Source organism: Protopterus annectens, chromosome 4.part1, assembly GCF_019279795.1.
Source record: "Protopterus annectens isolate FY-2018-M chromosome 4.part1, PAN1.0, whole genome shotgun sequence".
Classification (NCBI taxonomy): Eukaryota; Metazoa; Chordata; order Ceratodontiformes; family Protopteridae; genus Protopterus; species Protopterus annectens.
The window spans coordinates 194,403,015-194,424,491 of NC_056734.1; the positions used below are offsets into that span (position 1 = coordinate 194,403,015).

The 21,477-nt window shown below is 43.3% G+C and overlaps 1 protein-coding gene across 4 annotated transcripts in view; it reads right to left on the reverse strand.

Annotated features, from left to right (window-relative positions):
• SCLY (selenocysteine lyase) overlaps nucleotides 1-21,477 on the reverse strand; it is a 999,372-nt gene that overhangs the window by 309,153 nt on the left and 668,742 nt on the right. For 3 of the 4 annotated variants that reach the window (XM_044070095.1, XM_044070096.1, XM_044070097.1), the window contains exon 10: nucleotides 6,872-6,955. The exons of the other annotated variant lie outside the window; for it this stretch is intronic. In XM_044070095.1, coding sequence (XP_043926030.1) covers nucleotides 6,872-6,955 — 84 coding nt within the window. The remainder of the gene's footprint in view (nucleotides 1-6,871; nucleotides 6,956-21,477) is intronic. 4 annotated transcript variants of the gene reach the window in all.

The window sequence follows — 21,477 nt, forward strand, 5'->3', positions numbered from 1 at the left end:
CATCCACATCAGAATCAGAATAAGTAGGATACTCCTGTAAATCTTCCACAGAAGATTCTGAAGCCTCTGAACACTGTTCAAAACTATCAAACTCCGGTTCCACCCTAGGCCTCTTATCAGGCGGGGCATAGAACCCCTAATCATAGTAATCAAATCTTCTGCCATTTTAAGCATATGTTTCTTAGGTACAGAACCCGAAATGCTAGGAGAAGCCCCCACTGAAGCTGTAGAAGGCCTACCTCTCAAAGAAGTTTTGGCAACAGAAGGAGAGGCCCTAACTACCTTGGGAAGAGCAGTCACCTGAGAAGCCCCTCAGCCTGGCCTACCTCCTGAGAAGGCACATCCTGTAAGAGTATAGTTTCTGCCTGGGACTCCATAGACACTCCTGGCAAAACCTCCGCTCCACTGAGCCTTCTAAAGAACCGACGTCCGGGACTGCCGGTTCCTCAACCCTAGGCTTCACTGTTTTATCCTTGCGCTTCTTGGAGGAAGCGGGCGTCGCAGCATCCGACCGCATTTTATAATTGCAACGCTTCCCAAACACTAACCTGGCACAGTCTAACCTCCTCTTAATAGTGCGTTTGTTAAACCTAGCACAAGAGCGGCAACCAACAACGTCGTGCTCAGGCCCTAAACAAGGGATACACAAGGTATGAGAATCCCTATGAGGTATCTGTTTCCCACAAGAAATACAGTTATTCACTTTTTCTGACATCCGTAAAATACTGAGGCAAGAAAAACTAAAATGTTCTAACGGGTACTTAGCCAACTCTGTTTCGGTCTGAAACTCCGGTTTCGGAAGTATTTCAGTACGCCAACCTGCACTCGCAAAACTGCTTCTGCATCGGACCATGCGGCAAAAAAGACTGAGGATATGACGTCGGTCATGCGCATTAGTACCCTGACGTACTGACGTCAGTCTAATGCGCTCTGACCGACGTCAGCCTTATACTCTGGTATTCGGGCCGACTGGACGCGGACTATACCCAATAGTCAGGACTGCAGCAATGGAAGACGAAGAACATCAGAGTAAGACAACCTCGGAACCGGGGTCATACCCCGCTCTATCAGACCTGCTCCCGGGGATGGAGCCTCAAGCAAGATTGGGGCAGACGTCATCCCTGGATCCAAAGACAAAATCAATAAAAAAACTTGGAATCGTACTCAGAACCGAAGACTCTGCCCCCCCCCCCCCCCAACCATGAGTCTGAGGAAGGGACGGTTCTGATGGAACCAAAACCCAAAGGGGTGGCCTCGAAGTCTCAGTGAGAGTCAGTGTCGGCACTGAGGAATGGGTTTCCACCAAGGACGTCAGAGCAATGGGCTTCGGAACTGACGGATTCAAAGGAGGAATATAAGTGGGAGTCCTGGGAGCAACGGACCTAAACCCTGAAGTGGGGTGAGTCTTAGGAACATTTGCTATCCCTCTGGCTGTCAACAGCTGATCCAGCAGGTGCACCACATCAAATTCAGAAAGACTCCTGGTGGACCTCGTGGACACTCCTGAAGGGGAGTCGGGTCGGTCCAGAAAGGGGCTGCATTGTCTGGCCTAAGAATGGGTCTAATGAAGGGGAATACCGGGTCTGTGGTGTTTGAGCTATCGCGACCATAGTCTCTAACTTGGAGACAGGTAATAGAGGAATCAGTGGCGTCGAGAAGGGACTCGGTGCCAAGGCGGCACTCTGAGTTGAAGTTATCGGTTCCAAAGAAATTGTCGAAACCGCTTTCGGTGTGGTAAAAGGCGAAGTCAGTGCCATAGCTATTGTGGAAAGTAAGGTCAGAGCCGTAGTTGACATTGAAGACAGGGCTGGTGCAACAGAGGTCGGTGCCGAAGTTGGCGCTGACGTAGAGATTTCTGTAATGTCTATGACCTTGGTTAAAGTGGCAACTGGAGCAGATATCAGAAAAGAAGCAACAGCTGGAGCTGATGAAGCAATCATATGATCCGATGAAGATTTGTGGGCCTTATGTTTATGAGACTTGTCCTTATCACCAGCCGGTGAAGAGGGATCTGAATGGGGATGTTTTTTGTCCTTGACTGGAGGGGTTGAGTCCTCCGACACAGAAAGGGCCCCTGAGAAAGGAGAAACAAAAAGGCCTTTCAAAATCAGTTTTCTTTTTTCTTTCGTTCAGCATCTGCTGACTAAAACTTAGACAAATCTGGCAAGGAGGTTTAACAGAAAAGTGAGAAACCCCCACACAATAAACAAAATCGTTGTGTGAGACACTGTTAGGGAGTTTGCCATTGCAAGAGGTGCAATGTTTAAACCCCAAAGTCCCTTTTTTATCAGACACTTCCATACACATGAAAACACACACTACTAGTATCTAAAAGGAAAGAGTGAAGAAACAGACAGAAGATACCAACGATGGTATCAAAAGATACCACAAAGGTAAGGAGAGGGCGTACCAACGATGGTATAAGAAATACCCAACGGGTAGAGCTAGATAGATAAAATAAGGGTAAAAGAGTTAGATTGGAAAAAAAAAAGAAAAAAAATATACAATTATCTATAAAATATAACACTTAGCTGGAGAGCTCAGAGAAACGCTGTTATATGGCTGCGTGGCAAACGAGATCTAGGGTAACTGGGAGAAGGGCATTGTGGGTAGCAGGGTAGCTCGAGAGTTTTTGGTGGACGCGAGCTTGGTATTAGGCTGATACGGTTCCCAGGGCTCGGAACCGAACCCATCAGATCATCAGTGATGAATGAGAAGAAGATTAACAACATTAGATTTAATATTAAATAATAAAACACTGTCCCTAGAGGGCTTAATCAGGAAGTAAATGCTTAGATATGTAATTGATATTTTAATAGCGATTTAATGGCGAAACCTGTCAGGAGGAGAAGGAAACCACACTCACTACAATTCCAGTCTCACATAGACCTACCACGACAGCAAACCAAACACATAAACACACAAAACATACTGAGGCTCTAAATAAAAATCTGCCTAAGCAGCAGAGACCTCCAAAGCAGACACCCAAGCAACCGCTACCCCAAAACAAAACACGTGCAACACATAGCTCACGAAGCCAGTGTGCCGAACAGTCACAGCCCTTAAGGCTAAACAACACACCTGATACACTTGTAATAGGTGACTCTATCGTCAGGCACACTGACGTCCGCCACCAGGCTGAACAAGGAGAAGGTCACGATGAGCTGCCTGTCGGGCGCTAGGATCCGCCACATAACACAAGCACTCAGGTCACTCCAAGGCAAGTACAAATATGACTCAGTCATTGTCCATGCTGGTGTGAATGACCTGAGACGTACCTCCCTGGACTACATGAAAAGAGACATAGAGGAGCTCTCTGAGCATGTGGCTCAGGCCGGTATGACCCTGACCTTGAGTAGCATCTTACCCTCACCAAGAATGATGCCACAATATGAAGACAAGATGATCAATTTCAACAATTGGCTTAAGTATTGGTGTCATTCAAAGGGGATCCAATGCCTGTCAGCCTGGGATGACATGCTCGACAAGCCACGATGCTTCGCTAGGGTCGGCTTGCACCTGTCATCCCTGGGCTTTGGATATTGGCAAAGGCTCTTGCTACCCCCATAGTGCCTTTTTTAGGCAAGGCTCAAAAGACAAACCCACCTCCATAGGTATCACAAGGGATAAGAAACTAAGAGTAATGCTACTCAATGCCAGAAGTCTAAACCTCAAGATGCATGCACTCGAAACTCTCCTTAGCATGGATAACATCGATATCTGTGCAGTAACAGAAACCTGGTTCAAGGCTCCCGAGAGCACCCCAGCACTACCAGGTTATACCTCATACCATGCTTTTTGGCCTCAAATCTTGGACCGAACCAGAAAAGGAGGGGGAGTATCAATATTCGTCAAAGATACCCACACCTCCAGGTTGGTGGCACAGCACGAAGCATCAGAGACTATCCATGTGCAACTAACAGTGGGTAAAACTGCCTTCCAGTTTATAGCCTGCTACAGACCACCCTCCCAAACCCAGGAACCCCACTCAGCCTTCCTGAGAACACTGGAAAATATGACGGTCTCTCCAAACACCATTATATTGGGCGACTTCAACTACCCAAACATAGACTGGGAGCATTTCTCTAGCTCCAACACCCTAGCTCAAAGGTTCCTAGAATTTATAAACTCAAATGCTATGGAACAACTTGTTACCACTCCCACAAGAGGGGAAAACATACTGGACCTGATCATCACCAACATGGGGACTCTATGCTCCAGACCAGAAGTGTATCCCTCACTGGTAAGATCAGACCACAAACTAATCTCACTGGATATTCACATCCCGACCCCACCCCCTGCCCAGAAAACCACAGTGAAAAACTTCTCTAAAGCAAATTTCACACTCCTCAAAACCGAGATGGAATCCTTCAAAGCCCCCGGGCCTGTGGAAAATACGGCCCAGACCGCAGAATCCTTTATAAACGCATTCTATGAACACCTTCAGGAATGCATGGATCATGCAATCCCAAATAAAACCAAGACCCAATCCTCCAAAGGCAGACGTCCTGTCTGGTGGACCCCAGCCATAAACAAACTATACAATAGAAGGAGGAAGCTACTACATGATAGAGCAAAATCCCAAAAAGGGAAGGCATCTCTGATCAGTGTTAGCAAAAAAAACTACGGGCACTCATAAAATCGTCTAAGGCCAGCTTCGAGAGAAAAATTGCAGAGGACACTAAGGATAATCACAAGGCTTTCTTTAGTTATGTTAGGAACCTGGGTGGGAATTCCCAGATATGCTCAGAATTAGTCCAAAATGACAAAAATACACGAACCCACAGACATTGCCAACATCCTAGCTGACAGGTTCAGTGCAAACTTCTCCCCCCCCTCCCCACCAAAAGGGCAAATATCTATCCCAGCAGAGTGCTGCCCCCCCTAACATCTCAGATGCTCAGGTAAGAGCCGCCCTCTCCAAAGCAAAAAACACAGCATCAATGGGACCAGACGGTGTCCCGGGCTGTGTCCTACATGAACTCCAAGAAGAGCTAAACCCAAACATAAAACTACTGTTCAATCTCAGGCCTTACCACAGGATATGTACCCAAGAGTGGCGTACAGCAACAGTGGTCCCTCTCCACAAAGGTGGTGCCTCAACGGATCCTGGAAACTATCGCCCTATAAGCCTGACTAGCTTGGTCTGCAAAGCTATGGAAAGGATCATCATGGACCTCATAAAAAAAGATATTGGGGACCTACAGACACTGGATCCTACCCAGTTCGGCTTTGCTAAGGGCAGATCCTGCCTCTTAAACCTGGTCGATTTCTTTGAAACAGTCACCAAGGCCATTGACGAGGGGAAGGTGGTCCACACAGCCCACCTGGACCTCGCAAAAGCCTTCGATACAATACCCCACTCGGGCATTATAGATAAGCTCACCAGCTTAAATATAAACGTCTATGTCACTAGATGGGTTGCAAACTGGCTCAAGGACAGAACCCACATGGTTAGAATTGCTGGAGCCATGTCAGACTCCAAGCCAGTTATAAGTGGCATCCCACAAGGCTCAGTCCTGGGACCTCTCCTGTTCGGTATATATTTCTCGGAGGTACAGGCAAACACGGAAGGACTGTGGCTGACCATGTTCACAGATGACTGCAAACTCGGCGCTATAATCGACTCTCCAGCCGACACAAGCATCCTCCAAAAGGGTCTCATAGAAACAGACAACTGGTGCCAGAGCCATGGCCTCAAGCTAAATGCCAAAAAGTGTATAGTCATCCCCTTTGGCAAAAACAAAGTGCCCACAAATTACCACATAGGTGGTAATCCATTAAGTATGGAAGAAGTAATTAGAGACCCGGGGACCCAAGTTGATAGCAATCTCTCATTTGACAACCACGTGGCCAAAGTGGTTAGAAAAACATTTTATATAGCCCACCTAATCATGAAGGGATTCACATCTAGATCAGGGGAGGTCATCGTGCCTCTTTACTCATCCCTCATCAGGCCCATAATCGAGTATAATGCCCCTTTTGGGATGTACCTTACCAGACAACTGCATCAACTGGAAAGACCCCAAAAGTTCCTCACCAAGAGGATCAAAGGGCTCAAACAGATGCCATATGCTGCCCGGTTAAAGAAACTCCAGCTCTACTCAGTGGTATACCGCCTGCTCAGAGGCGATCTGTGCCCGATGTATAAAGCCATGTCCAACCCGGAATTAATGGACATGCTACACCTCAGAAAATCCAAATCCCATCGAGCTACGCGCTCGAGAGACTTGAACCTCAGCACTGAAATAAATAGGACATGCTGGAGGGACAGATTCATAACCCAGAGGCTCCCTTCACTCTGGAATAAAATCCCAGTCCAGGTTAGGCAGAGTCCCTCATTGACTCTCTTCAAGAGGAATCTTGATGAGTGGATGGGGGATCGTAGGCTTACCCCGGGTATCACTTCTGTGTCACTGTTAGACAGAGGCACAGTATACTAACCTCGAAAAAGGGCATAGCAAAATTAATTTTAAAATGGGTGGCGAAAGCCAAACACACTCTGGCTAGGCTTATAAATGCCCTAGGGCAGACAGCCTAGTATGAACCTATGAATAGTTATTACAATCAATTTTTGTATGGTAGACTAAAAAGTATATACTTTTAAGACAGATCAGTATTTAATTGAATAATTGGGTGCTTAATTGATGAACTGGGTTTGAACCTATATTTAAGGAATGCATGTGCAGTTTGAATTTAATACTGTGAAGGCGAATGGCAGAGGTACCAGACTGGTAAATTATTAATATAAACTAAGAAATAAAAAAATAAATGCCAAAACTATGTAAAGTCATGTGAGAGAAATAATTCTGAGTTTCTTTTCAATACCCAAGTATTAGAATATCACACAAAACAGTTTCTCAAACTATACCATCAGTCTTTCTTCTAGGTAGTCTCTGACCATCTTCATATGATCTTTGTATGCCTCAAGGTTCTGAGTGACCAGTTCAGCAGCCTAAAACAAAAGAAAATGAAGGTGACTTATTTCACAAACTATAGGGCATTACTCAGTAATACCTATTCATCTGTCCAAATAATTACAGCATTTAACTATTAACATTCTGTACAAACAGCCATAATGATCACACCACTTGATGAATATAAACAGACAAACAAAATAGTAAATAAAAATTATAAAAAAAAAAAAAAAATTCTAAAAATAAAAGAAAGAAGAGTCACAAGACTAGAAAGAGATTAAAGTAGGCTACTGTGGGAACTGACTAAATGAGATAACGGTATACTAATTATAGGTAAAAAAAAAAATATGCAGTACATAAAATAGCTTGCATGCCGTGGTTTTACGGAATGAAATAGTGTGTACCTTAATGCCTAAACATTAGTTCTTGTAACACAGTTATTACTGCATCAATCTCAGCTCCCATTCAAGCATTGCACTGCCCACTTGACCTTCTTTTCTTCCTCTACACCGGCTCTTTTGCTCTTTCCTTCCATCCACAATGGAGAAAAAGTTTTTACTGTTTGATTTTAATCCAGTTTCCTCCATGTCTTATTTCAAAATATCTGCCAGAAACAAAGAATGAAATCCCCAAGGAATAAACTGTGCCTACAAACTAACAACAAATGTGACTGAAGAAAACAAGGCACAGAAACACGACTGAAGCATAAAATGTTAAACGTTTAATGAGGTAAGCGCTTTCACACCAAATACTAGTGCTTCATCAGACCATATAAAAAAACTACATCAGCAAACACTTTTAATATATTCACTCTAGTTCAAAGCAGCCAATAAACATCAGAGAAGAGTAAAAACATAGCTTCAGCTTGTCATTTAAAGAGACATTGTGCGTGAAGGTTTAATCGAAACCCTGTCATTTAGACTTTGGTATTTGTCAGCTTGGCATAGCATAATCCAATGCAATTCTCTGCTTTCAGTAAAATTTTTCACATCACCTCCATGTATATTTTCAGAAATAATTTCAACAACTTGAAATTTAAAGCCATGTTCATTTTCATTCTGCATGCAGTGTCTGGCTAGTGCATTTTTGGTGTCACCATTCCTAATACAATACATATTCTCCCTGACTCATTCCATCAGTGACCTGTTAGTTTTTCCTACATAGAAACAGTGGCAAACTGTGCATGTCGCCGCCAGATAGATCAAATTCCTGGTTCGACAGTTAGCTTTAAGTTAAAATTTATACTCAAACCAGGTGACTGGATGAATAAAACATGCTGATGTATTAATAAATGTGCTGAAACTGCATGCAAGGCAAAGGCATTGTTTAGTACCTGCCCAACCACCACCTAGTTTCTTATCTTTTTCTTTGACATTTTTATAGCAAAGCTGCCTTTTAAGACATTTCTTGTTCTTAAAAGCAAAGTTTGGTCTGTGACCAACAACTTTTAAAATATCATTGTCTAAATTCAATATAGACCAATTCCACTTAATAATGTTCATTATGCCAGTCATATCACTGTTACAAAATAAGGATAAAGGCACACTATTCCTATTACTAATGACCTCGGGAGACTTTGCTTCAAAAACTTGGTTTGAAAAATATGAATTTGCTTTATTTACCCTTTGTGTTGCTCCCATACTAATGTTCCTTTCAACCTCATATGCTTTTTAGCCCTTTTCATGAAATTCTTTTCTAAGCATCGGGACATCTTGCCTGAAAACTTAATCACAATTATTCAGCCTTGACACTCATTGTTTGACCCTTGATAACATTCCTAAATATATGGCCAGGGTGTATAATATCCCTATGCAAGATGGCATCCCTTCTACAAGATTTTCTATATAATTTAGCCTAGAGGCTCCTGGTTGTATCAATACTGACTAGCACATCCAGGAAATCTATTTCACTAGTAGAGAACTTGTATGTAAATTTTAGGAAAGAGGTAGTGGGCTCTAGGTAGCTAATAAACAGCATAAGCTGTTCTTCAGTCCCCTACCTCCCACCCAAAAAAACAAGTCATCTGCAAATCTCCTGTAGAAGCTTACAAGTGGTGCATATTCATCCAAATTTAACAGGGAGTTAATTCTCCCATTCAGCCATAACTATGTTGGCGTAGCTATGGGCACAAAGTGTGCCCATAGCTAGGCTAACCTTCTGTAGAAACAAATGTCCTTCAAAAAGAAATACATTCTTTTCTAACACAACTTCCAGGAACATGCAAATGAGATAAATTTTACTTGGGGTATATTCGCTGTTTTTAACAAGGAATTCATGTACCATGGAAATTCCCAAAGAATGAGGGATGGCAGTAAATAATGATACAACAGCCATTGTTACTAACAAATAGCCATCGCTCAACTTCCCATTTACACTATATTTGTACAAATCTTCGATAAACTGTTTGGTGTCTCTCAAGACCTGTTCCTGTCTTTCCAATAGAGATCTCAGGTTCTTTTCAATGAAAAAAGAAAAGGGCTCTGTGAGCCAACCACTTCCTGAGACAATAGGTCTAAATGGTGGTTGTAATGCATTCTTATGTATTTTTGAGAGTCCATGGAAAACTGGAATCAATGGGAACTCAACAGATAAGTAGGTATATAATTCATTACTAATAATGTGACTACAATAGCAATCAAACAGAGCAGCATAAACCTCATCTTTCATAATACCCATCACATCAAAATGAATTGAAGCATAAACACTCTCATCTAACAAAGTAGAAAAAATAGTATTAAAATAATATTTATAATCCATTACAATAATGGCACTGCCTTTATCAGCATTTTTTATCATTATATCACCGTCTTGTTGCAAAGACACTAGCGCATCTTTCTCTTAAGCGCTCAGATTACAAAACTTTCTTTTAAGCATACCACTATTGGTAGCTTGCAACAAGTCATGTTCACATTTTTTACAAAATGTGTCCAATACCGGATGTAAATTTGGCTGAAAAATGTTTGGTTTCTTAAAACTAAAAGCTACTTCATCATTATTAGAATACAACATTTTTAACATTGCATTACGTGCAAACTTTTTAATGTCAATAACTGTCTCTGTAAACTGTGAGCCTTGTGCTGGAATAAAATTTAACCATGACTTAAAAGCGACACACTCGAATACACTCTAACATCTACATTTATGGTAAGTGTACACAAGTGTACTATGTTCTTCGTGTTTCACTGTTGCAGTCATTACAATTGGGTTGAATCCCAAAGCTAAGGTTGGGAGGCTGGAGCTAAATAGCATTAGTAGCGACTATTAGGCCCTGCAGAACTGCCCTGGATTTAGAGTAGAGTGGTAAGTGGTAGTGCTTTGTGAAGGAGTGCACTGAACTCCAAGTAGCAGCCTCTAAAATGTCTTTGGTAGGTACTCCCCTGAGGAAGGCTGCTGAAGTGGCTGCTGCTCTGGTTGAATGTGGCCTAATGTCCTTAGGTACTGGCTTGCCATGTTGTGAATAGCAGAAATGAATGCAGTGGCCTATCCACTTTGAAATAGTCACTTTGAGATAGCCTTTCCTTGTGATCCTGCAGCAAATGCCACTAGTAATTGCTCTGTCTTTCTGAAAGCTTTGGTTCTGTTCAAATAGAAGTGTGGCTGTCTGTGTATGTCCAAAGAATGCAAAATTCTCTCCCCCTTATTCTGTGGGTTTGAATAAAAGGTAGGCAGATGAATAGTTTGGTTAAGGGCCACACTGGACACTACCTTAGGCATAAATGTCGGGTTTGTCCTCAGAGAAACCCTGTCTGGATAAAAAATGATAAAAGGTTCCACAGCCATGAGTGCCTGTAGCTCCGAGACTCGTCTTGCAGAAGTTATTGCTAGGAGCAGAGCTGTTTTCCAGGATAAAAACTTTATATCAGCTGTAGCGGCTGGCTCAAAAGGAGGCAGGGTGAGTTTTTCCAAGACATAATTGAGATCCCATGCAGGTACTGGTGATCTCCTTGGAGGCCTTAATTTTTTGGCCCCTCTGAAGTACTGCCGTAATAAAGGATGAGAAAAGATTGGTGGCTCTGTACTGTAATGAACCGAAATGGCAGAGGCATGAATTTTTACAGATGAAAAGGATAGGCCTTTGTCCAACATCGCAGTCAAGTATTGCAAAATCAGAGGAATATTTGGTACAGCTGTGTCAATCCCTTGTGCCTGGTTCCAAGCACAGAATCTCTTCCATTTTCCAGCATAGGATTTTCTAGTACTAGGCCTCCTGGCTTCCAAAATGACATCCATCACCGCTTTAGTGAGAGGTGTGTTTTGTAAGACTACATTATCTGCCATACTGCCAAATTTAAGGTCTTGAGATGGCTGTGCAGGATCTGATTGCTCTGCTGGGACAGTAGATGAGGCACTTGAGGTAAGGTCCAGGCGGGGCTCTGAGACAAGTTCCTTAGGATTGGATACCAGTACTGGCGTGGCCAGTCTGGGGCAATCAGTATCATTTTTGGCTTCTCCTGTCTGACCTTTAGGAGTACCTTTGGGGAGGAGAGGCAGAGGAGGAAAGGCATATACTGTTAAGTTTTTCCAGCTGAAAGATAGGGCATCCACTTTCCATGCTTGTCTGTGATAAATCCTTGTGCAGAATCTCTTTAGTTGGCAGTTGTGAGGAGAGGCAAATAGATCTATGTCCGTGCATCCCCATTTTCTTGTTACCGTGCTGAAGACTTGTGGATCCAATTTCCACTCGTGGGGATCCATGAGGTTTCTGCTTAGTTCGTCTGCCAGAGTGTTTATTTTTCCTGGCAGGAATTGTGCCTGCAGATGTACTTGGTAAGTCAATGCTGTGTCCCACAAAGTCATGGCTAGTCTGCAAAGGGGGTAAGAATGAGTGCCTCCCTGCTTGTTTATATACCACATGACAGTGGTATTGTCTGCCTTTATCAGTAGTTGTCCCGGATGAAGTAGGTCCTTGAAGGCTGTCAGGGCATTTTGAACAGCTAGCATCTCTTTTTGATTGATATGCAGATGCATTTGGTTTGCGGACCATGTGCCTTGAATACATCTTCCTGCCATGTGGGCTCCCCAGGCATAATCTGATGCATCCGTTGTTAATGTCTGTGTGGCTGGGGGCAGAGTGAAAGGCTGTCCCTTGTTCTGGTGACAGGCCTTCGCCCACCATCGAAACTCCTGTTGCAGGCAGGGAATGAGAGTAATTATTGTTTCCAGGCTGTGGCAATGTTGAGTCCAAACACTTTTTAGGTACCATTGAAGTTTCCTCATATGCAGTCTTGCATATGGAATTAGTAGAATGCAGGATGCCATGAAGCCCAAAGCCTGCAGAATTTTTCTTGCAGATAACTGGGCCTTTGTTGCCAACAGTTTGGAATAGGTAGTCAGTTGCCTTTGTTTGTCTGGCATGAGATAAGCCATCTGGGCAGTTGTATTTAATCTTGCACCCAGGAATATTATCTCTTTAGAGGGTACTAGTTTTGATTTCTGTTCACTGACTGTGTACCATAGGCATGGTAATAATCTCTTTAAAAACTGCAGATGCTGTAGAAGAATGTCCTTGTTCTCTGCTTGAACGAGGCAGTCGTGTAAGTAAGGATATATTTGTATTCCTCTTTGTCTGCAGTATGCAATTACTGGTGCCAGGCACTTTCTGAAGACCCTGGGTGCAGTAAATAAGCCAAAGTGCAGTGCAGAGAATTGGTAGTGCACTGAGCCAGCTTTGAATCTGAGGTATCTTCTGCATGTTTGTCTGATTGGGACATGCAGGTATGCCTCTTTTAGATCTAAAGTCACAAGCCAAGCCTTCTTGCCCAACATGGGCAGAAGCTGCTGTAGAGTCAACATTTTGAATTTTGGAATATCCAGATATGTGTTTAGAATAGATAGGTCCAGTATTGGTCGCCAGGCTTTGTCCTTTCTGGGTACCAAGAACAGTCTTGAAGAAAATCCTTGTCCCTGTTCTTGCTCTGGTACTTGTTGAATGGCCCTCATTGTCCATGAGCGATGAGACTTGTTCTTGTGCCTCTGTCCATTGATGTTTTTGCAGGTCTGGCCAACCGTTTGCCCTTGGCAGGGTATGGAAGTGAAACTTGTAGCCTTGTGACACTATGGTTAAGACCCATTTGTCCTGGGTTATTATGTGCCAGTTTTGAGAAAAAAGTGCTATTTTTTCCCCCTAAAGGTGCTGCCAGAAGATAAGTGCTTGGCGCAGGCAGGAGGAAGTCATTGGGACTGTTTCCTGTATGGCTGTGATTTGTCTTCTCCAGTTTTGGAGGTAGAAGCACCCCATTGTTTAGACATGTACGAACCTTGGGGCTGGGATCTGCCTCTAGGGTGTCTGTATCTGCCCCTTTGTGGCCTGTCTGACCCTGGAAAGGACCAATTCTTTGTAGGTCAGGGTCTGCTAAATCTTGGTGGCTGTACCTGTAGGAAATCCTTGACTGTTTGCATAGATTTAGCTTTGTCCTCCATTTTCATAAACACCTCTTCTGCTTTAATACCAAACAAAGTATCATGCTGTAACGGAGCATCTAATAATTTTGTTTTAACATGATCAGGTAGATTTTGTTCCTTTAACCAAGCATGCCTCCTAATGGCAGGACCCGTAACTGCGGCCCTGCAGGAGGCCTCCAGATAATCAAAACCACATTGCAAAGTATGCTTTCCAACTTGTTCAGCTGCATGCAATAAATCCTGCATTTCTTTGTTTTCTGCACATTCAAAATTTATCAACATTTTCTGTTTAAGCAGTGACATAATATATTGCTGATATTTGAGCATATGAAACTGACAATTTAAAGCCCTTATAGCCAAGGTAGCAGAAGTGTAAATCTTTTTTCCCCATCTGTCCAGTGCCCTAGAATCCCTGTCAGAGGGAAGTAGGGTTTTTTGCAGTTGAAGCCTTGACCCCTTTGGGACCCTGAGAGATAGTTTCTGGGTCAGCAGCAGGGTTTTTGAAAAGGAATTTATGAGATTCAGAGACCCTGTAGTACCTGTCCGGCTTAACCGGAGCTGGAGGTAAGGAGTCAGGGGTCAGACTGGACTCTGAAAATACATCATCTACAATGTCTAACACTGGTGGAATAGCTAGGGGCCTGTGTTGTGGTAGTAAAAGGAAGTCTCTGAGCCTTTTCTTAGATTCTGAATAATCTTGGCTCTCCCAGTGGAAATGCTCCCTCATGGTATGTAAAGTTTCCCCAAAAGAATAATCCTCAGGAGGAGAGGCTGAAGGGATAGATTCTTCAGCATCAGAATCCAAATAGGGAGGAAGAGAGTATTCTTGATCAGAAGAGGAATCAGATGAAATGGAAACCTGATCTGAATATTCATATTCTGTCTCTTGCCTAGGCCTCTTATCAGGAGGGGGACGGGAACCCCTAATCAAAGTAATTCGGTCTTCGGCTATTTTGAGCATCTGTTTTTTAGGCATGCAGGCCTGTCCATGAGGCTGTTGTATTTGTTTCTTTGTCTTTAAAGGTGTTTCAGTCTTTGCCTTTGAAGCCAAAGTCGTTTTAACATATAATTGAGTAGGTCTGAAAACACCCTCAGAAGCCGATGCCTGATCAGCGGCTCTGGACCCATCTGAGGGAATAGTTTCTGAAGGTCCAGCACCTTGGCTTTCCAGCAGCCTGGTCGACTCCATGTGGGTGTCGGTAGTGGCCTGTGAGTCTAAGGTAGCGGCCGTCAGGGGCTGCGAAGGCGCCTCACTGAGAACCGGCGAACTGGTGACTGGCTTAGAAGAAGCCTCGTCGTCGGTTTTGGACCTCGGATGCCTGTCCTTTTCTTTGCGTTTCTTGTGAACTCTGGTAGTCGGATGGCTATCCGACGACATTGTATAGTTAAATCTACTGCCAAGATATTGAAATGCAAAATCGTACCGACGCTTAATAGTGCGTTGGTTAAATCTAGCACAAAACCGACAACTAGCAACGTCGTGGTCAGGGCCTAGGCAAGGAATACAGTAAGAATGAAAGTCCTTATGAGGTATTTGCTTCCCACAAGAAATGCAATTATTAACTTTTTCTGACATCGGTCTGGAGCAAGAAAAAAGTTTCCCCAACGGGGTACTTAGCTTTTAGTGAAGACTTTGGATCTGAAATTCGAACATGAAAATCTCAGGAGTCGGCTGACCGGCACTTGCAAACTGTTTTTGCTTCGGGCACCGTGCTGCAAGAAAGACGGCTGCATCTTTTATACCCCTGGTGCACTGACGTCAGGGAGGAGGCGACAGCAACCGACGCCGGACCTAGACTTTGGAATTCAGGCCGACTGAGGGTAGCCTGCCAGCAGGATAACCCAATTGTAATGACTGCAACAGTGAAACACGAAGAACATCTGACAAACTACATAAAACAAATACCAAAAATGTAATAAATCTTGGAACTTTCAATATTAACATGCTCACAGAAAACCAGATGGAAACTTTCCTTTTCCAATACACCCTATACTTACTTGTGAACTTCCCCAAGACAACTTCTAACCCCTCACACTAGATGCAACAACTGAACTGGTAAAAATACCCTGCACAACCTGCTGCTAATATTCCTCAGAAGATATGTAATATTAAGTGCCTTTCAAACTCCCTAAGTGACCACTTGCCTATAGATATCATGCCATCCTTCAAAACTCCTGCACCTTCATTCTGTAATTACACATCCCATACCCATCTCAGAAAGATGACACAGTCCTTGCTGACTTGGAAAATGTAAATTGACCCCAGCTTTATAAACTTTCAAACCCCACTGAAGCCCTTGATCTCTAACTCCATAGCAAAAATAACTGTTGACAAAATTTTCCCTTTGACAAAAAAAAAAGTTACAGGCAACCACTGCCCATGGTTATCTCCAGACAAATGAAAACAACCAATAATCATGAGCATTATGACAGCACACTAATAAAAAGATCTAAACTAGAAATCAAAGAACCCAAATTCCACTACTTTCACTCCAAGATCTTCACACAAGCAGCACAACCCAAGCACTTCTAGAAGGCAATTATGGATTTTTAAAGTAAGCAATATCTTAACTCAAACTCCTCAGACTGCATCATGAATGCAACAGACCTTATGCAATTAAAAAGGAGAGTCATCACATCTGTACTTCCACCTAATGGTCCTATTGTCCTTACACAAGAATCCCTCAACCAGAAAGTACAGTCATGTAAAATCTTACCATAACATTAGATGTCCTTCTCTTCACTGCTGGAGTATTCTTAACCAAGGGGATCCCCTACCAAGGGAAGGACAACCTCCAACCAGTATACCACAACTTTAGGATTTCATCAATGTTGTACATCATGCGTACGCTCCCTACTCAAGGCATAGGGCACAAAGGTGACATACAGACGTACATACCTCAGAATTGAATAGCCCCAGGAGGAACAACAGTTCTAGGAAGTAGGAGAAACACGTTCATTCAGAAGGAGAAGGAAAAGAATACAGCAGAAGGGGAGGAGGGAGCGAGTGAATACTGCAATAGTGAAGAGAAGGACATCTACTGTTATGGTAAGATTTTACACAACTGTGCTCTGTCCTTCCATATCACTGTCAGAGTATTCTTTACCAAAAGGAGTGTACAAAAGCTCAAGAGGAAACCTGGGAGGAGAAAGGCCCAAAGCAGCCTTCAAGAAACCCATGCAGGATAGCTCTGGCAGAGCCAGCTCTTGCTCTGGAAACAACATCCAATTTATAATGCTTAGTAGAGGTATGGACACAGGTGCAACCAGCAGCCTCAAGGATGGAATTGGTATCCAATCCTTTGAAAAAAAGCACCAGACAAAGCCATGGTCCTGGTAGAATAAGCAGAAAAGCTTTTTCCCATGAAAGCAGTAACAAAAAGAAGTGTCTTTTAGAGATCCAGAAAGAAATGGTTTGCTTAGAAACAGCCAAACCTAGGGATCTGGGATGAAAGGAAATAAAAAGCTGCCCAGACTTGTAAATGGCCTTAATCTCATCTAAATAATATCTGAACATTTTATGCAAATCCAAGGTGTGAATGAACTTCTTACTAGCACACTGAGGAAAAGGAATATAGGAGAGCAAATTAATGGACTGATTAAGAGATAATTCATTAAACGCCTTGGGCATAAAGGAAAAAATAGTGCAAACAGACACCCCTATCCCTACAAAAAACTAAAAAAGGAGGAATAGCCAGAACAGCCTGCAGTTCAGACATACTCTCTCAGCTGAAGTAAGGGCCAAAAGAAGAACAGTTTTTCATGCATAATGTTGCAAGGAAGCTGAAGCTGCAGGCTCAAAAGAAGCCCGACTCAATTTTTCACGAACAAAATTAAGGTCCCAGGAAGGTGGACTAGGCTTCCTGGGAGGTCTAATATGAATACTGCCTTTAAGACATGGCTTGACCTAGAACCTACAGCCCAGAGGAGGAGTTAATGACAGACGAGCAGAAATAGCTGAAAGGTATGCTTTAACAGAAGAGTATGCTAACCCAGCATAGAGCAATTCACACAAATATAAGAGAACCAGGGGGATCTCCACAGAAAGTGGATCCTGGTTATGAGCAAGGCACCAAACAGAAAATCTCTTCCATTTGAACATACAGGACTTCCTGGTAGTATGTTTCTTGGCCTCCTGCAGAACCCTAAGCACAGCCACAGAAAAAAAGGTGCCTAAAAGGGATCAAAACTTTATCACTCACAATGTCAGCTGAAAAGTGGACAAGTGAGAATGGATGAGGGACCCCTTGTCTTGTGTGAGAAGGTCCATCCTCTAAGGTAACTTGTGGCGATTGTCCTTGGCTAGGTGCAGAAGAAGAGTGAAACAATGCTGTCTGGGTCAAAAGGGAGTCACCAAAAAGAATTTGGGAAAGTCCTGCCCTATCTTGAGCAGGACCTCGGAATAAGAGGAAGGAAGGTGCAGAGAAACATCCCCCTCCAAGAAAAGGATAGGGCATCCACCTTCCAGGTCAGAGGACTTGGGATTCTGGTGCAAAAAAGCAGAAATTGTCTGTTCAAAGAGGAGGCAATAAGATCTACTTGAGGAGTACCCCACTGATAAGATAATATAGACCTATTTCTGGACAGTGTCTATCGAAACTGAATTCACTGAACTGCATTCTACATCGGAAATGCAGTTCAGCGAATTCGCTCTTGAGAGTCTGAGATTGCACTACAGTGAGGAAGGGGTAAATTTTCCGATCCTCACTGTACTGCGATTTCACTATTATCAGTTTGCTGAACTGCATTTCCAATGTAGATGCAGTTCAGCAAATTCATTTTTCGAGGATATAATATAGACCCCCAACACATTTCTGTGACGCACCCATTAGTCAGGCTGTGTTTTGGATCTGCTCGAAGAGTCTGCCACTATATTTTGCTCTGAAGGAATTTATACAGCCTGAAGAGTCAATTGATACTGGACAGCTACATCTCAAACATGAAGAGTTGGCCTGCAAATAAGGCAGGACCACACCCCCTTGCTTGTTGATGCATCACATCACTGTGGCATTCTGTAAAGATTTTGAGAGGCTCTTGAAGAAAAAGGGAAAGGCGAAAAGGAGAGCTCTCATCTCCTTGAGACTGATGTGGTTTGACTTCTGATGAGGGGGGCAGAGAGACCTTGGACCTTGAGGAGAGCAAAATAAGCTTGCCACCCCATGTCTGAGGTATCTGAAAAAAGTTTCTGAGAGGGGCTGGGGACTGAAAAGGAAGTCCCAGGTTGAGCAAAAGCTGATAAATCCACTACTGAAGCTCAAGCTTGAGGCACAGAAGAAGAGGGACTAGAAAATCAAGGGGATGACAGTGTTGGGAGCCATACTGATCTTAAGAACCACTGAAGTTTTCTTTTGCGAAGCCTGGCTAGAGGAAGCATAGGAATGGTTGAAGCCATGAATCTTAGTGCTGTCAAAACTCCCCGACTGTAAGTGAAACCTGAGGAAGATGGGACTGAAAAAAAGAAGGAGGCAGGGAAGCCAGCATAGGAATGATCTGGAACCTGCAACCAAGAAATACATGATCCTGAAAAGGAAATAGAACTGATTTTTGGAAATTAATGGTAAACCCCAGTCATTGCAAGAGACAAAGAGTAAAGTGGAGGTGTTGAAGCAAGGTCTTGGGGTATGAAACCTGAATGAGTAAATCATCCAGATAAGAAAAGATTTGATCCCCCTCCCCCCTTATCCTGCAAAATACAACAGCAGCAAGTAATCTGGTGAAAACCCTTGTGCCAGTAGAAAGGCCAAAGGGCAAAGTAAACAAATGAAAATGCAAGGAAGAAACAGAGCAACGCAAAAGCTTCCTGAAAATGGGATGAATTGGGATGTGAAGATGAGCATCCTTGAGATAGAGAGAGACCAGGAAAGCCTGGGGAATAAGAGGAGGAAACTGGGTCTGAAGGGACAGTATCTAAAAGGAAGGGATCTTCAAAAAGGTATTGATCTCAGAAAGGTCCAGAATGGGTCTCCAGGTACCTTCCTTCCTGGGAATCAGAAACAGTCTAGAATAAACCCCCCTCCCCTCCTGGGGAGGGGGAACAGCTTGAACGGTACCCAGAGCCAGAAGGCCCTGAAGTAGTTCTGGGAAGAAAGGAAACTGTTCCTGAGTAGTCTGAGGTATGCCCAAAAAAGGAGGAAGGGTTTTCCACACCATAAAGTATCCCTTAAGGATGACGGACAGAACCCAAGAGTCTTGAGTAATTCTTATCCAATTGGGAAGGAACAGGGAAAGATGAAGAGATAAGGGAACCTAGTTCAGGAAATGGGGAAGCAAACAGTCAAACAGAACCTGGTTTGTCATGAAAAGGAGGTATCTGATAAGTGGGAGTCTGAATAGACTTAGCAGGAGGAACCCGCCTTGAATCCCACTTACCATTGGGAGGAGGGCAAGACCATCTGCAAACAAAAGCAGATTTAGATGGATAATTCCTCTGGAACTTAGAAATAGGAGAAACAATGATATGCCTCAATTCCTGCAAGGCCTTACACTTATCCTGTAGATACTTAAAAATCTCAGCAGCAGTAGAACCAAACAGGTTTACTATCAAGATGGGCATTCAGTAGTTTAGCCTTAATATCACTAGGTAACGCCTGGAGATGAAGTCAAGAGTAATGTCTCAAAACAGAACTAAAAGCAGAACCCCTAAAGCAGGCATCAGCTGCATTGTTGCTACATTTAATAGAGTGGTGGGCTACTTAAGAAGTAGAGCCCAGTAATAAGAGGGTCAAGGCCTTCCCTTCAGAATATGGAAGGTCTGAGATAGCCTGGGAAGCCTGACCAAGAAGGCCAAAACCTACCTGGTCACACGGGTTTGGTAGTTAACAGCCCAAAAGTCCTAGCTGGCAGCCGTATATACTTTCTTACCCAGCTGCTCCATAGCTCTACTGTCCTTGTTTGAGGGTAGTAGTATGGCAAAAGCTTAGACGCTTTTTCAGAAGAAACAGGCACTACAGAAGGGTCAGCCAAAGGACATTTAGAGAGAAACATAGATTCCTTGGGCACCTTATAAAATCTGTCAGGCTTTATAGGGGCTGGGGATTGAGAATCCAGGACCACAGAAGCTGCTGAAAAGGTATCCAAAAGGACAGGCAAGAGAGGAGGAACAGCAGAGGGCTTAGGGGACTCCACATGAAGGAGCTTATAATACTGTTTTTTGAATGTCAGAAACCTGACAACAGTCCCATTATTATCCCCAAAGGGGAGTTCTTCAAAGGGAGAGTCTAGGCTAATAGAGTCTTCTTCCTTAGAGCCATAATCCAAGGGATAAAGTATCTGAGATGACTATGCCAAAGGCTCTTCCCCAGAATGAAATTCCTCTTCAGGGGAGTCCTGCTCTCTGGGCCTCTTGAGTGGGACATAGGACCAAGAAGAAGCAGGTAGCAAAACTCCTTGGGGAGGCTTCAAGGCCATCAGTGCATTAAATATATGAAAGTTATGTACTCACCATAACTATGCATCTGTGTTGTCTATTTTCATTCTTCCTCAACAAATGGGTCTTGGATCTGACCCTCGGATCTGACTCAGACACTTTTCTCTAGATTCCTGGGTCCATCTCTTTCTGCTCCCTTTATCCGTAATGCTCCTACCACTTTATTATCTCAGATCGAGTTTGTTGTTACTATATAGCCATCAGAATATAAAGCATAATAATAATAATACGGAGAAACAGTATAGGGATAGAATAGGGGCTCAAACAGAACTGCGATTCTAACAAAAAACTTCATCAGGTCACTTCCAAAGACATGGATAGGGGGAAGGGAGGGGAGTTTAGGAAGAATGAAAATGGAAAACACACATGTATAGTTATGGCGAGCACATAACTTATATCTGATGTCATTTGTATTAATTTCTCAATGAATGGGACAGAGTCTTCAGCTATCTTAACTTTGGGTGGCCTCATGTACCAGAGAACCGCAGAACCGAATGCAGCTCTATTTCTAGGGATGAAATCCAACTTGTAATGAGCAATAAATGCATGAGCATTAGACCAAGTGGCAGCTATGCAAATACCATCAATGAAGGCCCTGTTCCAAAACGTAGCTGACGTAGCCATCAACCTAGCTGAGTGTGATTTGGGATGCCTTGGCAAGGTAATATCTCTCAAAAAATAAATATAAGATATATAATTTGTTATGCATTTGGATGGGGTTGTTTTTCCCAA